Below are 20,706 nucleotides of genomic sequence, written 5' to 3' on the forward strand. Positions count from 1 at the left end.
TTTACAGTGCAGATTCTTCAACTGAAAAACTGTTAAGTAAATACAATATTCTGGGAATATTTGTAACAGCTGAAGATCAGAATGCCTGGAGGGCAAGATTATTTCAAACGCAGTTAAGATTATACCATTAGGTAGGTAACATTATATCAAAATGAATGTCATGTAATATACTGACATACAATATTTTCCTGTAAATCAAAATACTTTATTATCATCAACAAAACATATGGGGGCGGGCTAGTCCTGGAAAAAAAAAGTATGTTCAATGGAGACCCCTAATCTTTAAAAAACATATTTATCCTCTTTTCTGTATTTTAATGGAACATATATTTTAGTATAAAACAGACTCCCTGAGTCACAAAGACACATGTTGCAATAGCAGTCCAACATATTTAGCACGTAACAGAAAAATAAAAACATTAAATATACATTTTGTTCGAAAGAAAACTAAGATTCTTTCCAATAGAGATCCCTTTTAATGTGCTAATCCCCCACACAAAAGAGCATCGTAGTCCCAGAGCAAATTGTTTTGCTTTGCTTAGTCGGGGAAAAGCAGCTCAGCAGCCTCTTTGTGCTGACCTCCTCCACGCATGGGCGTTATTATTTTCCGAGTCATTTAAGTCGCATAAAAGCACTTAATTAATAAACGGCCCATCCATTTGTGGGGTCTCCTTCATAGTTAGTTGAGCATTGCTTCTGAAGCCCAGGCGCCGAGGCGAATCCCCTTAATTGAGCGGTGTCAAGAGAAGCATCTGTAAACAGAAAGTCACCACGTAAATACTAAAAATATTAAATAAAGCAAGTCGCAGAGGGGCTTTTTTCCTCCTGAATTTTCACACAGTAGTTCCCAGGGGCCAAGTCCATTCAATTGGAATCAGTCCAGCAAGGGGTCTCTTTTTCTGTCCTTTTTACTGTTTATTCTAGTCACAAGGAGCAACACACACACAGACATGAATGGAAACATTTCAAGTCCTCATTGTTGTGGTCGTGCCTCATTCTCGCTCTGAACACGCTGAATGGGAGAGGCCACGTACACACGGCCTGGAGTGTCTCGCCTCAAACAGGCCTTTTTCTCATTACTACTATTTGGTTATATGGTGCTTCAGAAAGGACACCTCTGTGTGTGTTTTCCAGTGAGTCATTGTCGGTACTGTTGAAAATCAACAGATAACATTCACTTGACAGGCAGGGGGAGTCGACTGCGGGAAGTGTGTGTGTGTGTATGTGTGTGTGCGCACGCGCATATGTGTGTTTTTGCTTGGTCTCCATTGCTTTAGAGTGGGGCTCCCATAGTCATCCATGCTTGTGTTTCTCCTCTTGTCAGTTGCTGGTGTGTGTGTCCGTTGGCATCTCAGTGTCTAGGCATCCCTTGGTGGGTCTGGTGTTGGAGAGAAAGAACAAGCCCTTAATTATATACAAGACATGTTCAACATAGCCACTGACACAATTCTGACACTGAAACACTGGTAAGGTATAGGCAGACAAACACCCAGCCAAACTACCCTGACTGTATCCCTGCCAAATACTCTTGTCATTACTCCAGTAGACAGATACTTGTCACTCAACAGGAAGTGCAGGCCCCGCTATAAAAGCTGCTTGGCAAGCTTCCCTGTGACTAGGGTTGCAAAAGGGAACGTATATTACTGGAAACTTTTGAAGTTTCAACGATTTTATGTAGTTCTTTTGGGTACTTCAGATTATCACAGGTGTCTGTCATTATCTCTGTCCCTCTGTGTGGCCTTATCACAGATATAAATATTTAAAATAATCAAATAATATTTTAAAATACAAAATAAATGGCAAAGTAAAACTAGATCCTAAATATAAACCATCAACTCAGTGAAGACCACTGGTGTTTAATATGACTTTCAACATGAAATATCCTTTATATATTTATTTGGCCATGTCAATATGTCTTTGTTGTTATTTAATGTTGTGGCGGCAAACTGGTGAAAAAAGTAAACCGTTGGAAGAGTTGCAGAGTTAATTGAAAATAATGCCATAGTTGATCAGATGCTTTTTTCATTAATTTGGCAATTTTCTCTTGTACCATATGGTCTATCCACTAGAAACTCATGGACAATATGGACACAGATATAAAAAATAAATACTACATATTAAACTTTTTTTAAATTACTCAAGTATAAATTACAAAGTTACCATAGATTACCTGTTACTTACCAAAATTACAGAAGATTACAGTAACTTGGGTAAATTACCGGTAACTCCACACGTGACACACATATTATACACAACAACGTCCCAAATTGCATCCTATTCCCTATGGGCTCTAGTCAAACATAGTGCACTATAAAGGGAATAGGGTTCCATTTGGGAGGCCGACTAACTGTCAGTGAGAATGAGAGGAAACCAAAGAAACTAAATGCACAGAGAATGACATGACAGAATGAGACAGGCATAATGATCACACATCTGAGACAGAGAGCCATGTGGCGATTAATGAAACATGAAATGGCTAATCAACATATATCAAACATATGGGAACGGTTGGCTCTGATATCAAACACTACTTTGGTGTCTACTTACCTGGCGTGGGTGGGCAGTGTTCCTGTGGGCATGATGAGTATGTTGACCGTGCCTGTGTGTGTTATCAGCGTGCACGTGGTGGGCATTTCCCGAGTGCAGGTTGGCCGGCATGCTAGCACCGGGGTGTCTGCGGGGCGGGTGAGCATTGGGGTGTCTCTGTGCATTGTGTACGTTGACCGAGGGCCTGAGAGGGCCAGTGGGGCCCCGGTTTGGGGACTGGTGCTGGGTGCGTTCTCTGGGAATAGTCTGGAACTGAGCCAGAGGGATCACGGGAGGGGGTGTGGGGGGGCGCTGGTGCCCAGGGTTAGGGCCTCGTGCTTGGGTGTTGAGCAGGGCGGCCTGTGTCTGGTGGTTACGGTTGTGAAAAGGGTTCGGGGTCGTCAGTGTGTGCATCTCCAGGGCCGTCTGAGTGAGGCTACTGGGGTTCTGTGTAACAGGCTGTGTTAGTGCACCCCAACCTTGTGTTGCTGTCCGTCTCTGGTCTTGTGTGGGCTGCGGTATCATGTGTGTGTTTCCCCTACCATACTGAATCCCGGTTTGTGTCTGTGGGATGTGATTTGGATTGGAGAGAGCTCGAATGTCGAGTGTGGTGCCTTGGGGCATGGTGGTTATTAGTCCCTGTGGAGCGCCTGGTCCCTGTTGTTGTGTCTGGGGGTTGTGGTAGCTGCGGGAGGCATTTTGTTGCCTGGGGCCAGTCTGGCTTTGAGAAGCGGTCTGAGCTGTGATCTGGGATTGAGCTCTGACATCCTGCCGGGCTCTCTGCCTTGGTGTACCGTGTGCATGGGGACTGATATGCGACTGTGTGTGGCTTGGAGCCCCAGGCTCAGTGTTCGTCCCATGAGTGTGGGGGAGGTTCTGGGTCTGTCTGCCCGCCGTCGGTGCAGCCTTCCTGGGTGTAGATCGGCTCTGTGGGGGACTCTGGGTCTGTGCTCCTGGCCCACTCTTCCTGGTGTGTGGTCTGGATAGCCTAGCCTGGGACGGGGACTCAGAGGTGCCATCAGAGGTGGATCTGCTGTCGGGGGAAGCCTGTACCCCTCTGGGGGGCTCGTTGGGGTACGCCGGGGTGCCCCTCAGACGGTCCCAAGGCATTTGTTGGCGGTGTGAGCTGGCACTTGGTGTGGTATGGCTGGCATCACGTGGCACAGAACTGGCCGCTGCTGGGTTGGAGTGTCTAGGCTGGGTATCAGTAGCCTGGTCCATCTGGTAGGTCTGCGTGTTGGCGTTTCGCTGGAGAGTGTGACTTCGACCCCTGTGTGTGTAACCAGTAGGAATAGGACCAGTAGAAACTTGAGGACCAGTGTCTAAGTTACTGTGGTCAACCTGTGAAGGATCACCAGGATATGACAAGCCAATTTGCATCCTGGGATTGGAGTATGACTGTCCAGTCTGTGTGAACGTTTGTGGGTTGATATTTTGAACTTGAAGAGCACTAGCACTGTTGGCTACATTGGTGGCGCTCCTCTGCATTGTACTGTCCTGTGGGCTTGTAAATTGTTGCTGTGACTGTTGGTTGGGTCGTTGACCATTAGTTGGATAGGAATTGAGATTGACGTGAACCGTGGCCACCTGTGCGTTGCTATTTTGCTGGTTGTGTGGCAGTGTGTTTAGGTTAACACCGACCTGAGTAGAACCCGCTTGTATGAGTATGTTTGGATTGTTCGGGTGGTTTTGAGTCATCTGTGGGAAGGTGTCGAGTGTGTTGGCATTCTGAGGTGCAGCAGTGTGTGTGAAAGTGTCGTGGTCCTGCGCGGTGCCATTCTGTGGAAATGAATTGGCATTCGGATGTTGCGCATTGTGTGGGAACCTATTTCTGTTGGCGTGGCCATTGTGTTGGAGTGTGCTAGTGTTGCGTGGCGGTGTGTGTGTGTTATCGTGGCCATCGGGTGGGACAGTGTAGAAGTTGTGAGGGTTTGTGTGTAGCGGTGGGTCCGAGTGATGGCCTCTGCCCAAAGTCCGGGTACCATGTGGAGGGGGTTCAGTGGGCTGAAAGAGAGGGAGGAAGAGAAGAGAAGGAAATACATGAATGGGTTAATTGCTTTCAGAATCCTAATATTCTGGGAAAAAGAAGAGTGTCTTACTGTAAGCATGAGTTCTGGGTGTCTCTTTTGTCCTGTGGCCTCCTTCAGTCTTCGGTCAACTGCAATAAGCAACATTGTCACATACTGTATTCAAACACAGAAACATATGTTTAAATGAGCATAGTGTACACAGGTCAATGTGAATGCTTTCAAAGAGGACAGACAGACAGACAGACAGACAGACAGACAGACAGACACTCACTCACCTCTCTTCCAGCGCACCAGGAGTACGATGGCTATGACGATTAAGATCAGAGCGACCACACAGCCAATCACTATGCCTGCGACTGCCCCTGCACTGAGGCATGTGCCTGAGAGAGAGAGGGAAGGGGGAGGGATGAGGGGGAGGGAGGCCGAGACAGAAAAAGTGATGAGCAGGGGGATAATTAATAATGATAATGAGTCTGAGACACGGAGCCCAGACAGACAAATGGAAAAGAAAGAAACAAGGTTTCAGAAAGAGTATGATGAAGTGATGGCAGGGGAAGAGAGGTGAGAGAGAATGAGTGGTGGAAATGAAGGGAACATCAGTGAAGACAGCTGAAAGTCATAGAAAAAGAGTTAGATTCTCATTGTGAGAGCATTTGGATTGATCAATCTTTTGCTGATGGGCTAGGCTGGGCCAAAATGTTCCCCTCTCTTCACTCGAAGATGGATGCCGCTGCGCTGTCCAAAACTAACAGTCATCAGAATGAGTCACGTCAGTGTCCGTCCTGCATAACTCACCCACGATGGCCAGGTCCGTCCCCTGCGCCGACGTGGCGCCCGTGATGGCATTGCTAGCCACGCACTTGTATTGGCCGCTCTGGTTGGTGGAGAAGGTCTGGAGGCTGAACACGCCACTGTCCAGTTGGCCAGACGCCACGGGTTCATTGTTGTATTTCCAGGAGAAAGTGGCGGGGGGCAGGGAGTCAGACACGCAGGTGAGTCGGATCGTCTGGCCTACCACTGCATCCGCTCGTACCACACAGTCTGCCGGGGAAGTCTTGCTCAGCACGGGGGTGTCGGGACCATCTGGAGGGGATGGGAAGGGGGCGGGGGACATCAACAGACAGACTCACAGACTGTCACAGTAAAGTTTCACCTCAAAATGCATGGGGTCAATATTACTGGGTTTGGGTATGACTAGTGGCTTCACGAGTCGTTATTGATAATGCGAATTAGCCCTGTAGCCCTTATAGTGATGTGCTTCTGTGGCTAACAGGCAGTTACATTACTTGGTGTAATGCTAGCTAGTAAAACAACTAGCTCATAGTATTAGCATTAGCATTTTAGCTGCTGGGTCGTGTACATTAGGCACCAAACAAAAGAAAACAGACTAAAACAAGGAAAGACAACTGACTTCTCAAATCAGACACCATTTTTTTTGTGTGTGTGCTCTAATTAACACAACCCTGGACACCAGATAGTGACTCACAGTCAGAGCCGGACCACCACATCTGGGGCCATAGTTTCCCCTGCGATTCTAATGGCGTGCAGCTAACCTCATGCAATTCAACACATTCAGCAATTTTCTTATGTATTTTTTTTACCCTTATTTTACCAGGTAAGTTTACCGGGGTTTAACAACCCTACTCTTACATTAAGTGCCATGAGATCTTTAGTGACCACAGAGAGTCAGGACACCCGTTTAACATCCCATCCGAAAGACGGCACCCTACACAGGGCAATGTCCCCAATCACTGCCCGGGTGCATTGGGGTATTATTATACTGAACAAAAATATAAATGCAACATGTAAAGTGTCGGTCCCATGTTTCATTAGATGAAATAAATACAAAATCAACGAGAGAATTTGGCAGTACGTCAACTGGCCTCACAACCGCAGACCACGTGTAACCATGCCAACCCAGGACCTCCACATCCAGGGAAAAACTTATTCTGATTGGCTGGGCCTGGCTCCCCACTGGATGGGTCTGGCTCCCAAGTGGGTGTCCTATGCCCACCCATGGCTGCGACCCTGCCCAGTCATGTGAAATCCATAGATTATAGCCTAATTTCTTAATTTAAATGGACTGATTTCCTTAAATGAACTGTAACTCAGTAAAATTGTTTGAATTGTTGCGTTTACATTTTTGTTCATTATATATTTTTTTATACCAGATGAAAGAGTGCCTCCTACTGGCCCTCCAACACCACTTCCAGCAGCATCTGGTCTCCCATCCAGGGACTGACCAGGACCAACCCTGCTTAGCTTCAGAAGCAAGACAGCAGTGGGATGAGGTTTAGAGGAAATTGTGCAGTTACAGTATATAGCTAATCCCATGCTATTCTACACGTTTTGCCATTACGAGGCTGAGAGAAAATGTTGCAGTTTTAAAGCTAATTTCAGGTTAATTACAATTCTACATATTTTGCAATGGCTTATCACGTGCTCATATGCTATCTAATTGCCCCTGGATTACCCCTGCGTGCCAAATCGGTAATCCAACCCTGCTCACTTGTGAGACTGTGTAGGAGTCTAATTAGCTCATGTTATTAGCATTAGCAGCTGAGCATGCAATTACTCACAATAAACTGTGAGGGTCTTTGAGGCGGTCTGAGCGCTGACGAGGTTAGAGACGGTGCAGGAGTAGAGCCCGGCATCTTCCCTCCTGGCCGGGTTGATCACCAAGTCACCCCCTTTGATAGTGACCCTGGAGTTTGAGGTGAGAGCAGAGCCCCCTTTACCCCACAGCACACTGGTCTCTGTCCCCTTGGTCCAGGTACAGCGCACAGACACATTGCCCCCCTCCAGAGCCACTGACGGCACAAACATAGTCACGCCATCCACTGCATCTAGGGTGGAGAGAGAAGAGAAGCAGGGAGACTATAGACTGGGCCTAGATCTGTTTGTGGTGTCTTGCCAACTCCTACGACCATTGACAACTCTTATGGACATGCCAACTCCTATGGTAATTGACAACTCCTATATTCATTATCATGCCACAAACTATTCTGGGACCAGGCTTGTGAGATGAATGTAAATACTGGAGTAGCAGACTGATTGGGAGATACACACACAGGGAGAGCTTTTGAATGAGCCATTACTGGGCTTTCACAGTGTGATCACAGACAGAGGGGGAATCAATTCAAGCTTCAAAATACGCTGAAAAATAGAGGGACGCTTAGTGTTTTCTGCCTAAACTAATTTTGTTTAATGAAAATAATGGAGAGTTGGGAGAAGAAACAATATCCAGACATGGGAGCAGATGGTAAAGGGGCAGACAAAATGCCAATAAGCGCTAAGCCTGGACTGAGAAAATAAAGATAGAAGTGCCATCTGTAACTAGAAACAATAGTAATTACAAACACTAACAGGTCTGGGCAAACAAGTGGCTATAATCACATTACACTTACATGCCTGATTTTACACCACTGCTAGTCACTTTCTTCTGTAATATTCCCTCCCATCCTCCTTTATCTCCCTCACTCCATCACTTCCTCCCACCCTCCCTCATTACATCACTCACTACATCCCTCATTATATCACTCCTTTCTTCCCTCCCTCCTTCCTTTCCTCCCTCATTACATCCCTCCTTCCTTTCCTCCCTCATTACATCCCTCCTTCCTTCCTTTCCTCCCTCATTACATCACTCACTGCACTCCTCCTTCCTTTCCTCCCACCCTCCTTACCGAACACCCTGAGCTGTATGGACCTGGTGTTTTGGGCCAGGCCCGTGGTGGGCAAGGGGTCCACCATCACTGTGTAGTTCCCCGCGTCTCCGAGCTGGGCACTGCTGATACGGAGCTGGGTGGCTGTGATGGTGACCCTGCCCTGGTACTGGGTCACAGTGTTGAGCACCGCACTGCCCCCCACCCACAGCCCCAGGGGGGTCACCCCACCTGGGTACCCCCATGTGATGGAAAACACCTGGGACACTGTGACCACCGTGAAGACCGCATCAGTGCCAGTCTGCACCAGGACTGGATCTGATTTAAACTGGATTGAGACCAGGTCCTGGGAGAGAGCGACGGAGAGGAAGACTAGAGGGTAGGAGACGGGGGAGAAGAAAGGAATACACTGCTTATCACTCATTTACTTGCTTACTTTCTTACAGTGATTATGACAGGTTGTTATAACACTGGTATGAGAGAGTTTGAGGGGTATATAGTTGGGGGAATTATCTAAACACTTTACAAGCATATAAAAGGCCCCACAAGTCTTCAGCAGATTAATTATACTAAATCAAATGAATATGCTCCTGATCAGTCATGGTGAATTGACTTTACAAGGTGTGCATGAGAAGGACAAAAATTTAGATGAATTGCACAGCGGTTCCCTCGTTGATCATTTGCCGTAAAACAGCAGCACATGTTTAAAGCATTGTTAAAAACCATACAGGGCTTAACTGACTTCAGTAGAGGTGGACACTGGAAAGAGTAAGTATGTATGGGATTCAGAGACTGTGTCCCAACTGGCACCCTGTTCCCTTTGTAGTGCACTACATAGCGTTCCGATCAGGGCCCATAGGGCTCAGCAGGGCTGAAAAGCCATTGGACATTGTGTATTAGGATATCACACACCCTGACAAAAGGTTGTTAAGCCAAAACTTTGGTTGAATAAATTCACAAGAAGGAGAGATGAGTGTGTGACTTTATTTTTCATTTATGCAACAGAACACACGGACTAAGAATGCAGCCGATCTGGGGAGGAGTCATTGTTTCTGTCACCTTGGAATTTCCCAAATAAAAATGTAGAGCTACTCCTCCAACATTTAAAAAATACACACCATCAGCATTCTTTTCAGCTTGAGGTAGGGTACTCACTGAAGTCAACATTGAAGCCCCTGTCAGAAAATTGAGGGCGGAGAGATGCCTTACCTGCCAATGACAGAACTACGGGAAGCAGGTGTAGGTTCATCACATCAGTCAGGATAGCCTGTGGAGTATTTTTGACTCTGACGCAAATCACAACTAAATTAAAGTGAATGAAATGTGTCTGTTTAAGACTTATTAAAACACTGAAAGAAAGAAAGAAACCCAGGCTGTGTTCTTCTGAAAACACAATTAGGATATGCTAGTAGCTTAGTGTGCTAGCATTCTAAACCAGACAGAGTACATAGGGTTAATCTATTGTGAATATACTCACTTTCACTTAATTAAAAACATGTCTTGAAAGATTTTCAATGTCAACACTTACGACAGACTTTTCTCTCTTCTCTCATGTTTCAGTTGTAAAAGCCATAAGCAGATTTTTGGCAAAACCAGTTTGTTTATGTGTGAAAGGTTTCATTTCCTGTTTCTCCACTCTCACCTGTCTCCACAGGTGTATTCATTAGTCGACACCTTAGTAAAACCTCTTGCGACGGAAAACGTTGAGCAATAAAAACAAACGTTTCTTATAGGACAAACTCAGATAGGTCCCTCCCTGTTTCACCCTTTTTCTTCTGTGTGGTTCCTAGTGAATACACCCCTGTCTTGCAGACACACCTGTCCTCTTAAAGGGATCGTTCGCCTCAATTACTTGAAAGCAGCATTGTGAGCCTATGGGCCAAGAGAGCACGCAATCCATGCTGGGTTTGTTTATTTAGGCACACCAGCTACAAACATTAGTAGCCGATGACACCAATTAGTTTCCATTCAAAATCACAACCATATCCTGCTGTTCTTTCTCAGTTGATGCTTGTGGGAAAACTTAAAATTTTGAATATTTTACACATGCTCCACTTATAAATGTGGGGAGCTGAATTTCTTTTGAGATGATTTGATTGTGAAAATACGAATGTGCTAGTGCTGCCCTTTAGCAGAGACAGGGAATGATCAAACTCGCAAACACATATTGTAGCCTTGTAATGTAGGCTGTGTGGAAAATGTATTTACCTATAAAAGCTCAAAATGATAAATAAAATAAAAACATTTTATAAAAAGCCTCAGTTCTATCAATTATATCTATTTAAAAACATCCAGAGAAATTAGCTCTCAAAAAAATGAACTAAAGTAAAAAGTGTATTTGTCTGTCTTAGTTTTTATTTTCTTCCAGTGGAATGTGACTTGGTGGAACTAGGCTATACAGTATGTTGACCTTACGGTCAAGAATGCATTGTAGTCCCATGAGAAAGATAAATTCATTAACAAGCACTATAAGTGAGAGCTCGAAGAGGGAAACAGCCGGCAGTAAAAGGAGCATGCACATGTTCGCATCCCAAGGGAGCCAAAGCAAGGGCGGGACACAAAGCATTATTACGATTATAGGTGCATCAGTGAAATTAACACAGTCTGTCACAGCAAAGTGAAAAGGTTTTCTTCCTGAATAAATGAAAGAATGGAGCTCTTGATTATGCCTAGTAGCCAAGTCTTACTTGTTGTTTCTGTGCATTCTTTCTGCACCAATCTACTGGTAGTAGATACACAACTTCAGGCCCGTCGCTACTGTACATATGACACAGGCAAGTCAGTTAAGAACAAATTCTTATTTACAATGACGGCCTTCCCTCGGCCAAACCGTAATTGTGCGCCGCCCTATGGGACCCCGAATCACGTCCCTTTGTGGTACAGCCTGGAATCGAACCAGGGTCTGTAGTGATGCCTCTAGCACTGAGATTCGGTGCTTTAGACCGATGCGCCACCCGGGAGCTTGTGAAATGCCCAGATAGCTGCTCAACTAGTGGCAGTAGTCACTGCCCAGCTCCCTGAACCGACACTACATGGTCAAAAGTATTTTGAACATCTAACATCTGCTTGTTGAACATCTAATTCCAAAATCACTGGCATTAATATGGAGTTGGTCAACCCTTTGCTGATATAACAGCCTACACTCATCTGAGGATGCTTTCCATTAGATGTTGGAACATTGCTGCAGGGACTTGCTTCCATTCAGCCACAAGAGCATTAGTGAGGTCGGGCACTGATGTTGAGCAATTAGGACTGACTCGCAGTCGGCGTTCCAATTCATCCCAAAGATGTTCGAGGGGGTTGAGGTCAGGGCTCTGCGCAGGCCAGTCAAGTTCTTCCACACCAATCTCAACAAACCATTTCTGTTTGGACCTCGGCTTTGTGCATGTCGTACTGAAACAAGAAAGGGCCATCCCCAAACTGTTGCCACAAAGTTGGAAGCACATAATAGTCTAGAATGCCATTGTATGCTGCAGCGTTAAGATTTCCCTTCACTGGAACTAAGGGGCCTAGCCCGAACTATGAAAAACAGCCGTAGACCATTATTTCTCCTCCACCGAACTTTACAGTTGGCACTATGCATTCGGGCTGGTAGCGTTCACCTGGCATCCTCCAAACCCAGATTTGTCCATCGGACAGCCAGGTGGTGAAGCACGAGTCAACACTCCAGATAACGCGTTTCCATTTCTGGCCATGGAAACCCATTTAATGAAGCTCCCAGCGAACAGTTCTTGTGCTGAAGTTGCTTGTAGAGGTAGTTTGTGAGTGTACACTAGTGAGTGTTGCAACCGAGGACAGACGCTACACACTTCAGCACTTGGTGGTCTCGTTCTGTGAGCTTCTGTGGCCTACCACTTTGCAGCTGAGCCGCTGTTGCTCCTAGACATCTGAATGAGACAAGATCTGATCACACAGTGGGCTCAGAGAGTGTTGAAGACCAGGATAAATCTATCCTGAGTTGCACTTCTTCCACCATGCCCATAATCCCATATGACCAGCCAACATCTCCCCATTACTAGCCTCACAGTTAAGCCAGGGAAAGCTAGTGTTGGACTTTGTGACAGCACAATGAGTAGAGAGAGCCTGGACAAGAAGCTGAAAGCTATCCAGAGCACCTCCTCATCTGCAAGTATCACTGATTTTCCCACATCTAAGGGAACACCCTCCCTCACGGACAGAACCCTTCGGGTCATTAAAGCACTGTAGGAAAGAGCTAGAAGTGGCACAACCAGCCTTGTCTCCCAGTCAGAGGTGTTAGATAAGGTCACCATGGCAATATGTTGGCAGCGTGGGAGGATGCCGCTTCAGCTGAGAGAAAGCTTCAAGGCCCTTCTCTCCACAGGCATCCTCCGGCCATTCATAGACCAGCTGGTGGAGCAGATCTGCAGCTTCCTTCTGCAGAACAGCACCCCGGTGTCTTCTGTGGCCTGAATCTGCTCTCATGAGCAGAAGGCAGACAGGTGAGCTCCAGAGGGAGCCATCAGCAGAGGGATACTGGGGTCTATGCCTTCACAGAGCAGTCTCTTAAATCCCTTCGAGAGTACTTCCTCAAATACCTCCTTCCTCCACTAGGAGATACTGATGTGGCCTTCTGCTCTCCGTCTGTCAGAGCCATTGTGAGTCTGACCACCCACTTCTCCTTCACATACAGGCCAGCTCAGGGTGTTCAAAGCCACTCTCCAAGATCTGCCAAGGATTAGTCAATCTCTTCACACGAGTGATGGCAAAAAAAATGGCTGAAACTCTGCCTCAGTCTTCCGGGCTCCTGATTACTGATGCAAGGCCGACTGGTGAATCGTAGCTCTCTTCCATCAATGAGAGCTGTAAAAGAAACTGCTAATTGCACTAACCCAGTTTGCGCTCAAAAAGGATCCCCAGGAGAAGAAACTTGATCCCAACCAGAGACGAGCGGTCCAGTGGTTCCAGGCCGTCGCCAATCCTAACCTCCCCACAGCCAAACCAGGGACAACTGAGGAGAGCAAGAAGATGTACTTTCTTCAAAGGCTTCAGGAAAATTAGCATCAAGAAAAAGTTAGAGCGTAGTGTCTTTAGGAAATGCAGAATGAGTTCATGTGTGCATGTAATCCGTGTGGGTAACGGATGATGTGACAATTAATTAAGTCAAGAGGAAAAAATACATTCCTGAAAATAGCAGAATAAATTGTCAGGTTACATTATATGTTAATTGTCTTCCTCTGTTTATATGTACAGTAAACAATCAAGAGTGGCATCAAAGTGGATCCATCTCAGTCCATTCATGTTGAGACCGTCCCCATGCCCCTGCTGCTGCTGTGGACTATAACAGTGAATATCAGTATTGACCTCTCTCTCTCTTTGTGACAATATTCTCTACATACACAAACAATAGGGACCTTTTTCAAAATGTCTTACCAACCTGTGGTGTGGTGGTGGTGGTGATGTTGAATTGAAATGAATACTGAAAATAACACAAAGAGTGGTAGTGCTAATATTTGCTTTAATTTTCATTTCAAACCCTAAAGCAATTACCACATTAATCTGATCATCTGTCCAGGTGCAATACATACAATATTTGCTTGACTGATATTCTAAAAGGAATATTCCGTTTTCATTTTCCAGTGCTACAACACCACAGACGACACCAGCACTTGAAGAGAGTGTTTCCCGTGCGTATCAAAGAATGGTTCACCACCCAAAGGACAGCCAGCCGACTTGACACAACTAAGGGAAGCATTGGAGTCAATATGGGCCAGCATCCCTTTGGAACACTTAACACATTCTAGTCCATGCATCGACCAATTAAGGCTGTTCTAATGACAATGGAGGAGGAGGAGGGATCAGTATTAAGGTGTTCCTAATGTTTTGTCCACTCAGCGTATATACGTGTGAGATTCTTTATTGAGGGGGGTGTACTTTGCTAACAAACCTTCCCCTTGGGAAACGATTTAAATGGGAAAGTGTTGGGGTGAATAGTGTTGGGGTGAGAGTTACTGACTATACCGGCTGGGGGTCACGACATGCGAGCGGGTCGGGCTGGCTGAGCGGTCTGGCCGATCTATTGGTCACTCTGTATTTAAAACAAAGGATCTTTGTGGTGGCTGGATGGGCTGGGCGGCTCGGTTGGCTCAGGTCGGTGTTACGTTTCGGACCCTACCATTATTTGTCAGTGTCATATTGATGCATTTGTAAATATTGATGCATTTGTATTGATGCACATGTGTCTTGGCGGGAGGATGTGCGTCTGCTTGTCCACACGCATGGACATGGGCTCAGTAGGCCCGAGGGTAACGTGGCTCCTTACTTAAGTACTTCACAACACTGAACATGAATGTAGGAATGACAATTGAAAACAGCGATAGTCTTGAAAATACTGTTTCATCCAATGTAGGGTTCTAACAAAAGTCTGGAATGTGGAATTGTTTCCTTTTTTTTTAAGGGCATTTGTGTGCCTTGCACCAGATCCGTAACAAGGATGAATTCAAATGTATGACTCTTCAGTCAGGAGTACAAGCTGGTACAAGGGAGACACTGTACAGTAGGAGTCACATTCTGTTACTCCCCTAGATACTGTCAGAGTCACTCCCTTAACACCAGGCTAAACTTCATTCCTGCCATACTGGATTGTGGGAAGGGAAGAAAAACAGGTACACACTTACATACAGTAGCTATTTTAAGTGCCAGTAGGCATCAAGTTTGATGTCCTTCAAATCATAAAACATTAGGCAAGAAAACAGAAACACATCAAGCTTGACCTGTACGTTCACCCTACAGAATATCCAAATGAAAAAGGTAAGCTATGAAGACCTGTCTTTTGTGTTACTGAATAACCTGGATGCTGCTGCTTTTAGTTGTCATATTTGGCATTCTTTGGCATGACAACAAGTCGAAAGGGGTGCTATAACAGAATCACTGGCACCCAGGCAAGTGTTATAGTCAACAGTAACCGTGAGCTCAAGGTCTAACTAGCCAACTGAGCATACTATCTTGTTACCATGGCTTTTGACCATGTTTAGAATGTCTGCTTGTATCAGGTACAAAATAATGAACGGAAGGGATTGACAGGAAAAGGAAACAGTATTATATAATATAGGATGCCGCCACATAAATAGATTTGGTGTCTCATTGTACAGTAATACAGAGCAGGTTAAAAATATGCAAGAAAAGTTTGAATATTTTAATAGCAATTCAAAATGCTCTGAAACTGCTCTGAATGCGTAGTATTGTTTTATATATTTTGTGGTGGTTAATTTCTTTACTATCAAATGAGGAGAGACAAACCTACCACACAAGTCAGAGGTATACTTAAGCTAAATCTTTAACCACTTCTAAATAAGGGAGCAGGTCAATACAACACACACACATAAAGTGAATAGATTGAGTGCTTTACGATAATGATGGCTGGTCGACGAATCACCCTCAGATGATTCGTTGAGAGCCCCGAGACAAAAGTAGAAAGGTATTTCATAGCCAAGATACATCCCTTTCAACCTGCATGACGAACAACAGAGGTATAGAATGGGTCACAAGATTAAGATTTGTATGAAAGATACTTATAATTCACAGCAGACAGTATTTGCTATAAAAAACGTTTTTATTGCGTAGAGACCAGTGTCTGGCCCCCCAACTCCGTACTGGAGCCATGTCTCCCTGGTACCGTATAGAACAGAAACATTAACTCCTGCTCTGGAATGAGGTCTCTAGATTTTATCACCCAAAAGACATCATAAATCTCCCTTCAGTGTTATCTCCCAGAGGCCCATCCTCAGTAGAACACACACAGATGAGCGTTCCAACAACCCCTTATTATGTTGCATAAATAGCATTATAACATAATCTTGTAAATTCCACCGTACTGTTGCCACAGAACCATCTCTAAGGTGAAAAAAAAAATATGTCAAGCCCATTGAAACACATTTTTATGCATATACAGTAGCTAACAATGATCAAAATACAGCTTGTTTGATTTGAAGAGCATTTTGCCATCAAAGCCCCTTCAAATACATTAGGGGGATATGCCTCTGCCCCTGACAACGGGAGTGATAGAGTGCACGTTTAAATGCTGTTGCAAACTCTTTCGCTCTTTGTCCTCAGCATTGTAAAATCTAAATAGCTCTACAGATGTGATGGAAACACAGCACATCCTGGTCTGGCGTATTTGTCTGATCCTGGCCCTCTGTGAGTTATTGTTTTTTATAATCCACTAAGATACTGCCCTGCAAAAATAACTATGGTACAGTAATGTGTACATAAGACGTACAGTAATTCCTTGTCTATCTTTCCTCAGTGCCCCACCCGCACCAATGCCTGTCAGTGCATTTCCAGAACAAGGGTCTCCTTTATGTGGCTCTGGGGAGAGACCTGGTCCTGCGGACCCAGTTCCAGATTACACCAACAGAGAAGATCGTCATGGTGATTTGGGACCGCCAGACTGAGAAGGGTCAGGGACAGGTCAGGCTGGCCGATCACCAAGATGCACCTGGCAATCCTCTAGACCAGAAGGGGGCCTTATTTAGGGTGGAGAATATAAGATCATTTGACTATGGAGTCTACACCATCACTGTGACTGACCAGAAGGGGAACGAGCAATCAGCAAATATAGTTGTTCGAGAGATTGGTGAGAAACAGCTACACCAATAATTCTGGTCACTACTTAGATTTAGTTTGGGTCAAATACTGTGCAAACTAAAAAGTCAAATAACCTTGACATTAGCCTCAGTCACAGGCTTTCACCTCACCTTCCGAACAATGTGAGTGACGTCTGGGTTCCGAGGCTACCCTTATGTGGAGAACTATGTAAGGGTGCAAAAACCAATGTAACTATATTTGGACTATTTGTTCTGCCTAACTTTTTCTCTCTCTCCCTCTCGCCTAGTTGCTGCTCCTGTGGCGTCTTTGTCGCTCCAGTGTGAGGTGGCCAATGACAGGGCACAGTGGGACAGCCCAGTGTTTTCCTGGTTGGTGGATGGGGTAGAGCTGTCCAATCAGACAGCCAATATCTCTGCAGATGGCAAGAGACTCGACGTGTCCGGAATGAAGGGCCACAACTACACCTGTGTTGTCAACAGCAGTCTGGGGACAAGTGTCACACACTACGTCACTGGTATACATGCGATATGATTATTCATTATGACTATTGAGTTTTTTTTTTGTGTCTTTCATGCTTCTTTGCTGTTGCCTAGATTCTCCAACACCATCCCAAAGTAACCAATCCTGTAAGACTCTATGTGGTGTACTATTGAGCATCGTCCTAGTGATTCTAATCACATGTGGATATCTCTACTGGTAAGATTACAGAACATCTCCCTGGCTTGTCTTTTACAGTAATACATTCATTTGGCACGTTAATAAACTCCTGGTATTGTTTTTTGGTACGTGCACTCTTTTGACATTGCTATGTGTTATTAACAGGAAATGCGTACAGCGGAGGACGAATGGGAATACATGACCTTTAGGAGGTCCATCGCGTTCCATTATCAGTCTTATCTATGACACTTTGTTACACACTGCACGATCACACAAGTCTTTGGCACATACGGACACAGTGATATGAGACGGTAATATTCTGTTGCAACAAGTCACAATACCACACCAAATATCATTCCTATCAAGAGCTGTGGCCCTATTCGCCATCAATACAATATATTGAGATGCCTATTTATCAAATTAAATTTTATTGGTCACATACACATATTTAGCAGATGTTATTGCGGGTATAGCGAAATGCTTGTTATTGGTGTGTTTGTGGTATTTATTGTTGCGAAGTCCACACATATATTTTCACTAATTATGTCTTTGTATCTTTTTTTTTAAAGTACTGTATGCCATCACATTTACATTGTGCACATGTACAAATATGTTCAAATTAACCTAAACCTACTTTTGTGATGCCTATGTATGATATAAAGCAAATGGGATTTTATTTTAAAATTATTGTGACGGTGCATGTGTGCATTTAACCTATTTCATAACCTGTAAGGAAATCTTTGTAAGCGTCCACTTTGCTACACTTCCATAGGAGACAGTGAAGAGACATAGAAACACAGCAGTCTGGATGAGTGAGGAAAAGCACAGCACCACCTATTTAATAGCGCCATCTACTGGCTTGTTTTAGAAATTCCTCTATTCATAATATCACTTCAAATTGCAACTGGTTTGCAACATCCTACCTGACCGCTTGGAGGCGTCTGCATGGTCCTAAAGAACACTGTTGCCTCGTTTTGTGTGACATTCTAATGATAAAACTTGGGGGGGGGGGACAAAAAAGCTAATTCAGAATGTGGGGGGGACATTTCGTACCTTGAATTGAAAATACTGTACCGTATTGTTAATTGTTTCTGCTAATGTAGATAAGATGATTTAATTAAAGTCGCACTCCAGTCTCCTTTTCACCTGATTTACTTAAAAGGCACTTGGTGGTACAGGTATGTTCATGATATGGCACAAGTGGGGGGTGGGCCTTTCTGCATTTGTTCTCTATTGTTTCTGCAAGCAAGGGGGGAGACCTATGACATTAGAGGGCACTATCAGACCAACTCCTTGAATGGCCTACTCCAAGCACGAACCACCACATTTAACCTTGGCAAGGTGACGGGGAATATGGTAGAATACAAATAGAGTAGTAGTTCCCTTTAATTCCTGTAACAGCAAGGCAATCAAACAAGCAAAACGTCAATATCTAGACAAAGTTGAGTCGCAATTCAACAGCTCAGACATGACAGATGTGGCAGGGTTTTTCAGACAATCACGGACTACTAAAGGAAAACCAGCCATGTCGCCGAGACCGCCATCTTGCTGCCAGACAAGCTAAACACACTCTTTGCCCACTTTGAGGACAACACAGTGCCACTGAGTTGGCACGTGAGTATGACATTTAAACGTGTTAATCCTCGCAAGGCTGCCAGCCCCAGACGGCATCCCTAGCTGCGCAGACCAGCTGGCTGCAATTGCCATCACACTACCCTATCCCATCTGGACAAGAGGAATACCTATGTAAGAATGCTGTTCATTGACTATAGCTCAGCATTCAACACCATAGTACCCTCCAAGATCATCATTAAGCTTGAGCCCCTGGGTCTCAACCCCACCCTGTGCAATTGGGTCCTGGACTTCCTGACGGGCTGCCCCCAGGTGGTGAAGGTAGGAAACAACATCTCCACTTCACTGATCCTCCACACTAGGGCCCCACAAGGGTGTGTGCTCAGCCCCCTCCTGTACTCACTTTTCACACATGACTGTGTGGCCATGCATGCCTCCAACTCAATCATCAAGTTTGCAGATGACACAACAGTAGTAGACTTGATTACCAACAATGACGAGACAGCCTACAGGGAGGAGGTGAGGGCTCTCAGAGTGTGGTGTCAGGAAAATAACCTCTCACTCAATGTCAACAAAACAAAGGAGATGATCGTAGAATTTAGGAAACAGCAGAGGGAGTACCCACCCATCCACATCAATGGGACAGCAGTGGAGAAGGTGTAACGTTTTAAATTCCTCAGCGTACATATCACTGACAAACTGAAATGGTCCACCCACACAGACAGTGTGGTGAAGAAGGCACAAAAGCACCTCTTCAACCTCAGGAGGCTGAAGAAATTTGGTTTGTCACCTAAAACCCTCACAAACTTTTACAGATGCACAATTGAGAGCATCCTGTTGGGCTGTATCACTGCCTGGTACAGCAACCCTACCACCCACAACCGCAGGGCTCACCAGAGGGTGGTGCGGTCTGCCCAACGTATCATCGGGGGCAAACTAGGACAAAAAGGCTTCTCAACAGTTTTTACCCCCAAGCCATAAGACTCCTGAACAGGTAATCAAATGGCTACCCGGACTATTTGCATTGTGTGCCCCCCAACCCCTCTTTTTACACTGCTGCTACTCTCTGTTTATCATATATGCATAGTCACTTTAACTATACAGTGTCGCGGTAGGAGATAACAGGTGACTCACAGGCCCGCCGGACTGGCCTGGTTATGTATCCTGCCCTTTTATTCTGAGATTAGCCTTTGTGGTGCCTTTAGGCATGTTTCGGGATCTTAGATAATATCAATCAGACTTAGAGTACCTCTCCCTTGTGGTACCTTTACCAGGCATCTTTAGTTCTCAAAGAGTAGACTCTTCAACTCGCCATTGCTCTATAGGATTCCCAAAGACTCTTGTATCCAGACATAAACCATATAAATCGGTGGCCAGCCGATTTACGATTGAATCCCTATTTACCTTTTATAGAGTAGACTCTTCAACTCGCCGTTGCTCTATAGGGATCCCAAAGAGTAGACTATTCAACTCGCCATTGCTCTTATAGGGTTCCCAATCACTCTAGTATCTAGACAAATGATTTACGATTTAATGCCTACACCCATCGGTTAATACTGCTTGAATATTAATACAGAGTATCTTTGCTTTTTACAATATAAATGAGTTGGCTGTCCAATCCTTTAAATTGTCTTTTGTGTAGAAACTAGACTTGTTCCCCTAGAACGGGAGTGTCAGAGGCGTTCTCTCCCCTG

General features: G+C 45.0%; 2 protein-coding genes across 2 annotated transcripts; one reads left to right on the forward strand and one right to left on the reverse strand.

Annotated features, from left to right (window-relative positions):
- Positions 1-254: 254 nt before the first annotated feature.
- LOC139377164 (uncharacterized) lies at positions 255-9,467 on the reverse strand. Its single transcript, XM_071120174.1, has 8 exons — positions 9,428-9,467; positions 8,240-8,590; positions 7,136-7,402; positions 5,352-5,639; positions 4,832-4,936; positions 4,626-4,684; positions 2,548-4,530; positions 255-1,378 (listed from the first exon to the last, which is right to left on the reverse strand). Exons 1-8 carry the CDS (start codon positions 9,465-9,467, stop codon positions 1,352-1,354), a joined length of 3,120 nt encoding a protein of 1,039 aa, XP_070976275.1. The 3' UTR covers positions 255-1,351.
- Positions 9,468-14,769: 5,302 nt separating this feature from the next.
- On the forward strand, positions 14,770-18,576 carry LOC139380825 (uncharacterized). Its single transcript, XM_071123918.1, has 6 exons — positions 14,770-14,986; positions 16,289-16,372; positions 16,482-16,811; positions 17,070-17,297; positions 17,377-17,479; positions 17,606-18,576. Exons 2-6 carry the CDS (start codon positions 16,321-16,323, stop codon positions 17,640-17,642), a joined length of 750 nt encoding a protein of 249 aa, XP_070980019.1. The 5' UTR covers positions 14,770-14,986; positions 16,289-16,320; the 3' UTR covers positions 17,643-18,576.
- Positions 18,577-20,706: the final 2,130 nt, after the last annotated feature.

Source organism: Oncorhynchus clarkii, chromosome 2 (genome assembly GCF_045791955.1).
Source record: "Oncorhynchus clarkii lewisi isolate Uvic-CL-2024 chromosome 2, UVic_Ocla_1.0, whole genome shotgun sequence".
Classification (NCBI taxonomy): Eukaryota; Metazoa; Chordata; class Actinopteri; order Salmoniformes; family Salmonidae; genus Oncorhynchus; species Oncorhynchus clarkii.

Coding starts and splice junctions, on each gene's coding strand:
- LOC139377164 (XM_071120174.1), bottom strand. CDS start 9,467: ATGAACCTACACCTGCTTCCCGTAGTTCTGTCATTGGCAG. Junction 8,591..9,427: donor CGTAGTTCTGTCATTGGCAG/GTAAGGCATCTC, acceptor CCTACCCTCTAG/TCTTCCTCTCCGTCGCTCTC. Junction 7,403..8,239: donor CATACAGCTCAGGGTGTTCG/GTAAGGAGGGTG, acceptor TCTCCACCCTAG/ATGCAGTGGATGGCGTGACT.
- LOC139380825 (XM_071123918.1), top strand. CDS start 16,321: ATGGAAACACAGCACATCCTGGTCTGGCGTATTTGTCTGATCCTGGCC. Junction 16,812..17,069: donor TATAGTTGTTCGAGAGATTG/GTGAGAAACAGC, acceptor CCTCTCGCCTAG/TTGCTGCTCCTGTGGCGTCT. Junction 17,480..17,605: donor ACATGTGGATATCTCTACTG/GTAAGATTACAG, acceptor TGTTATTAACAG/GAAATGCGTACAGCGGAGGA.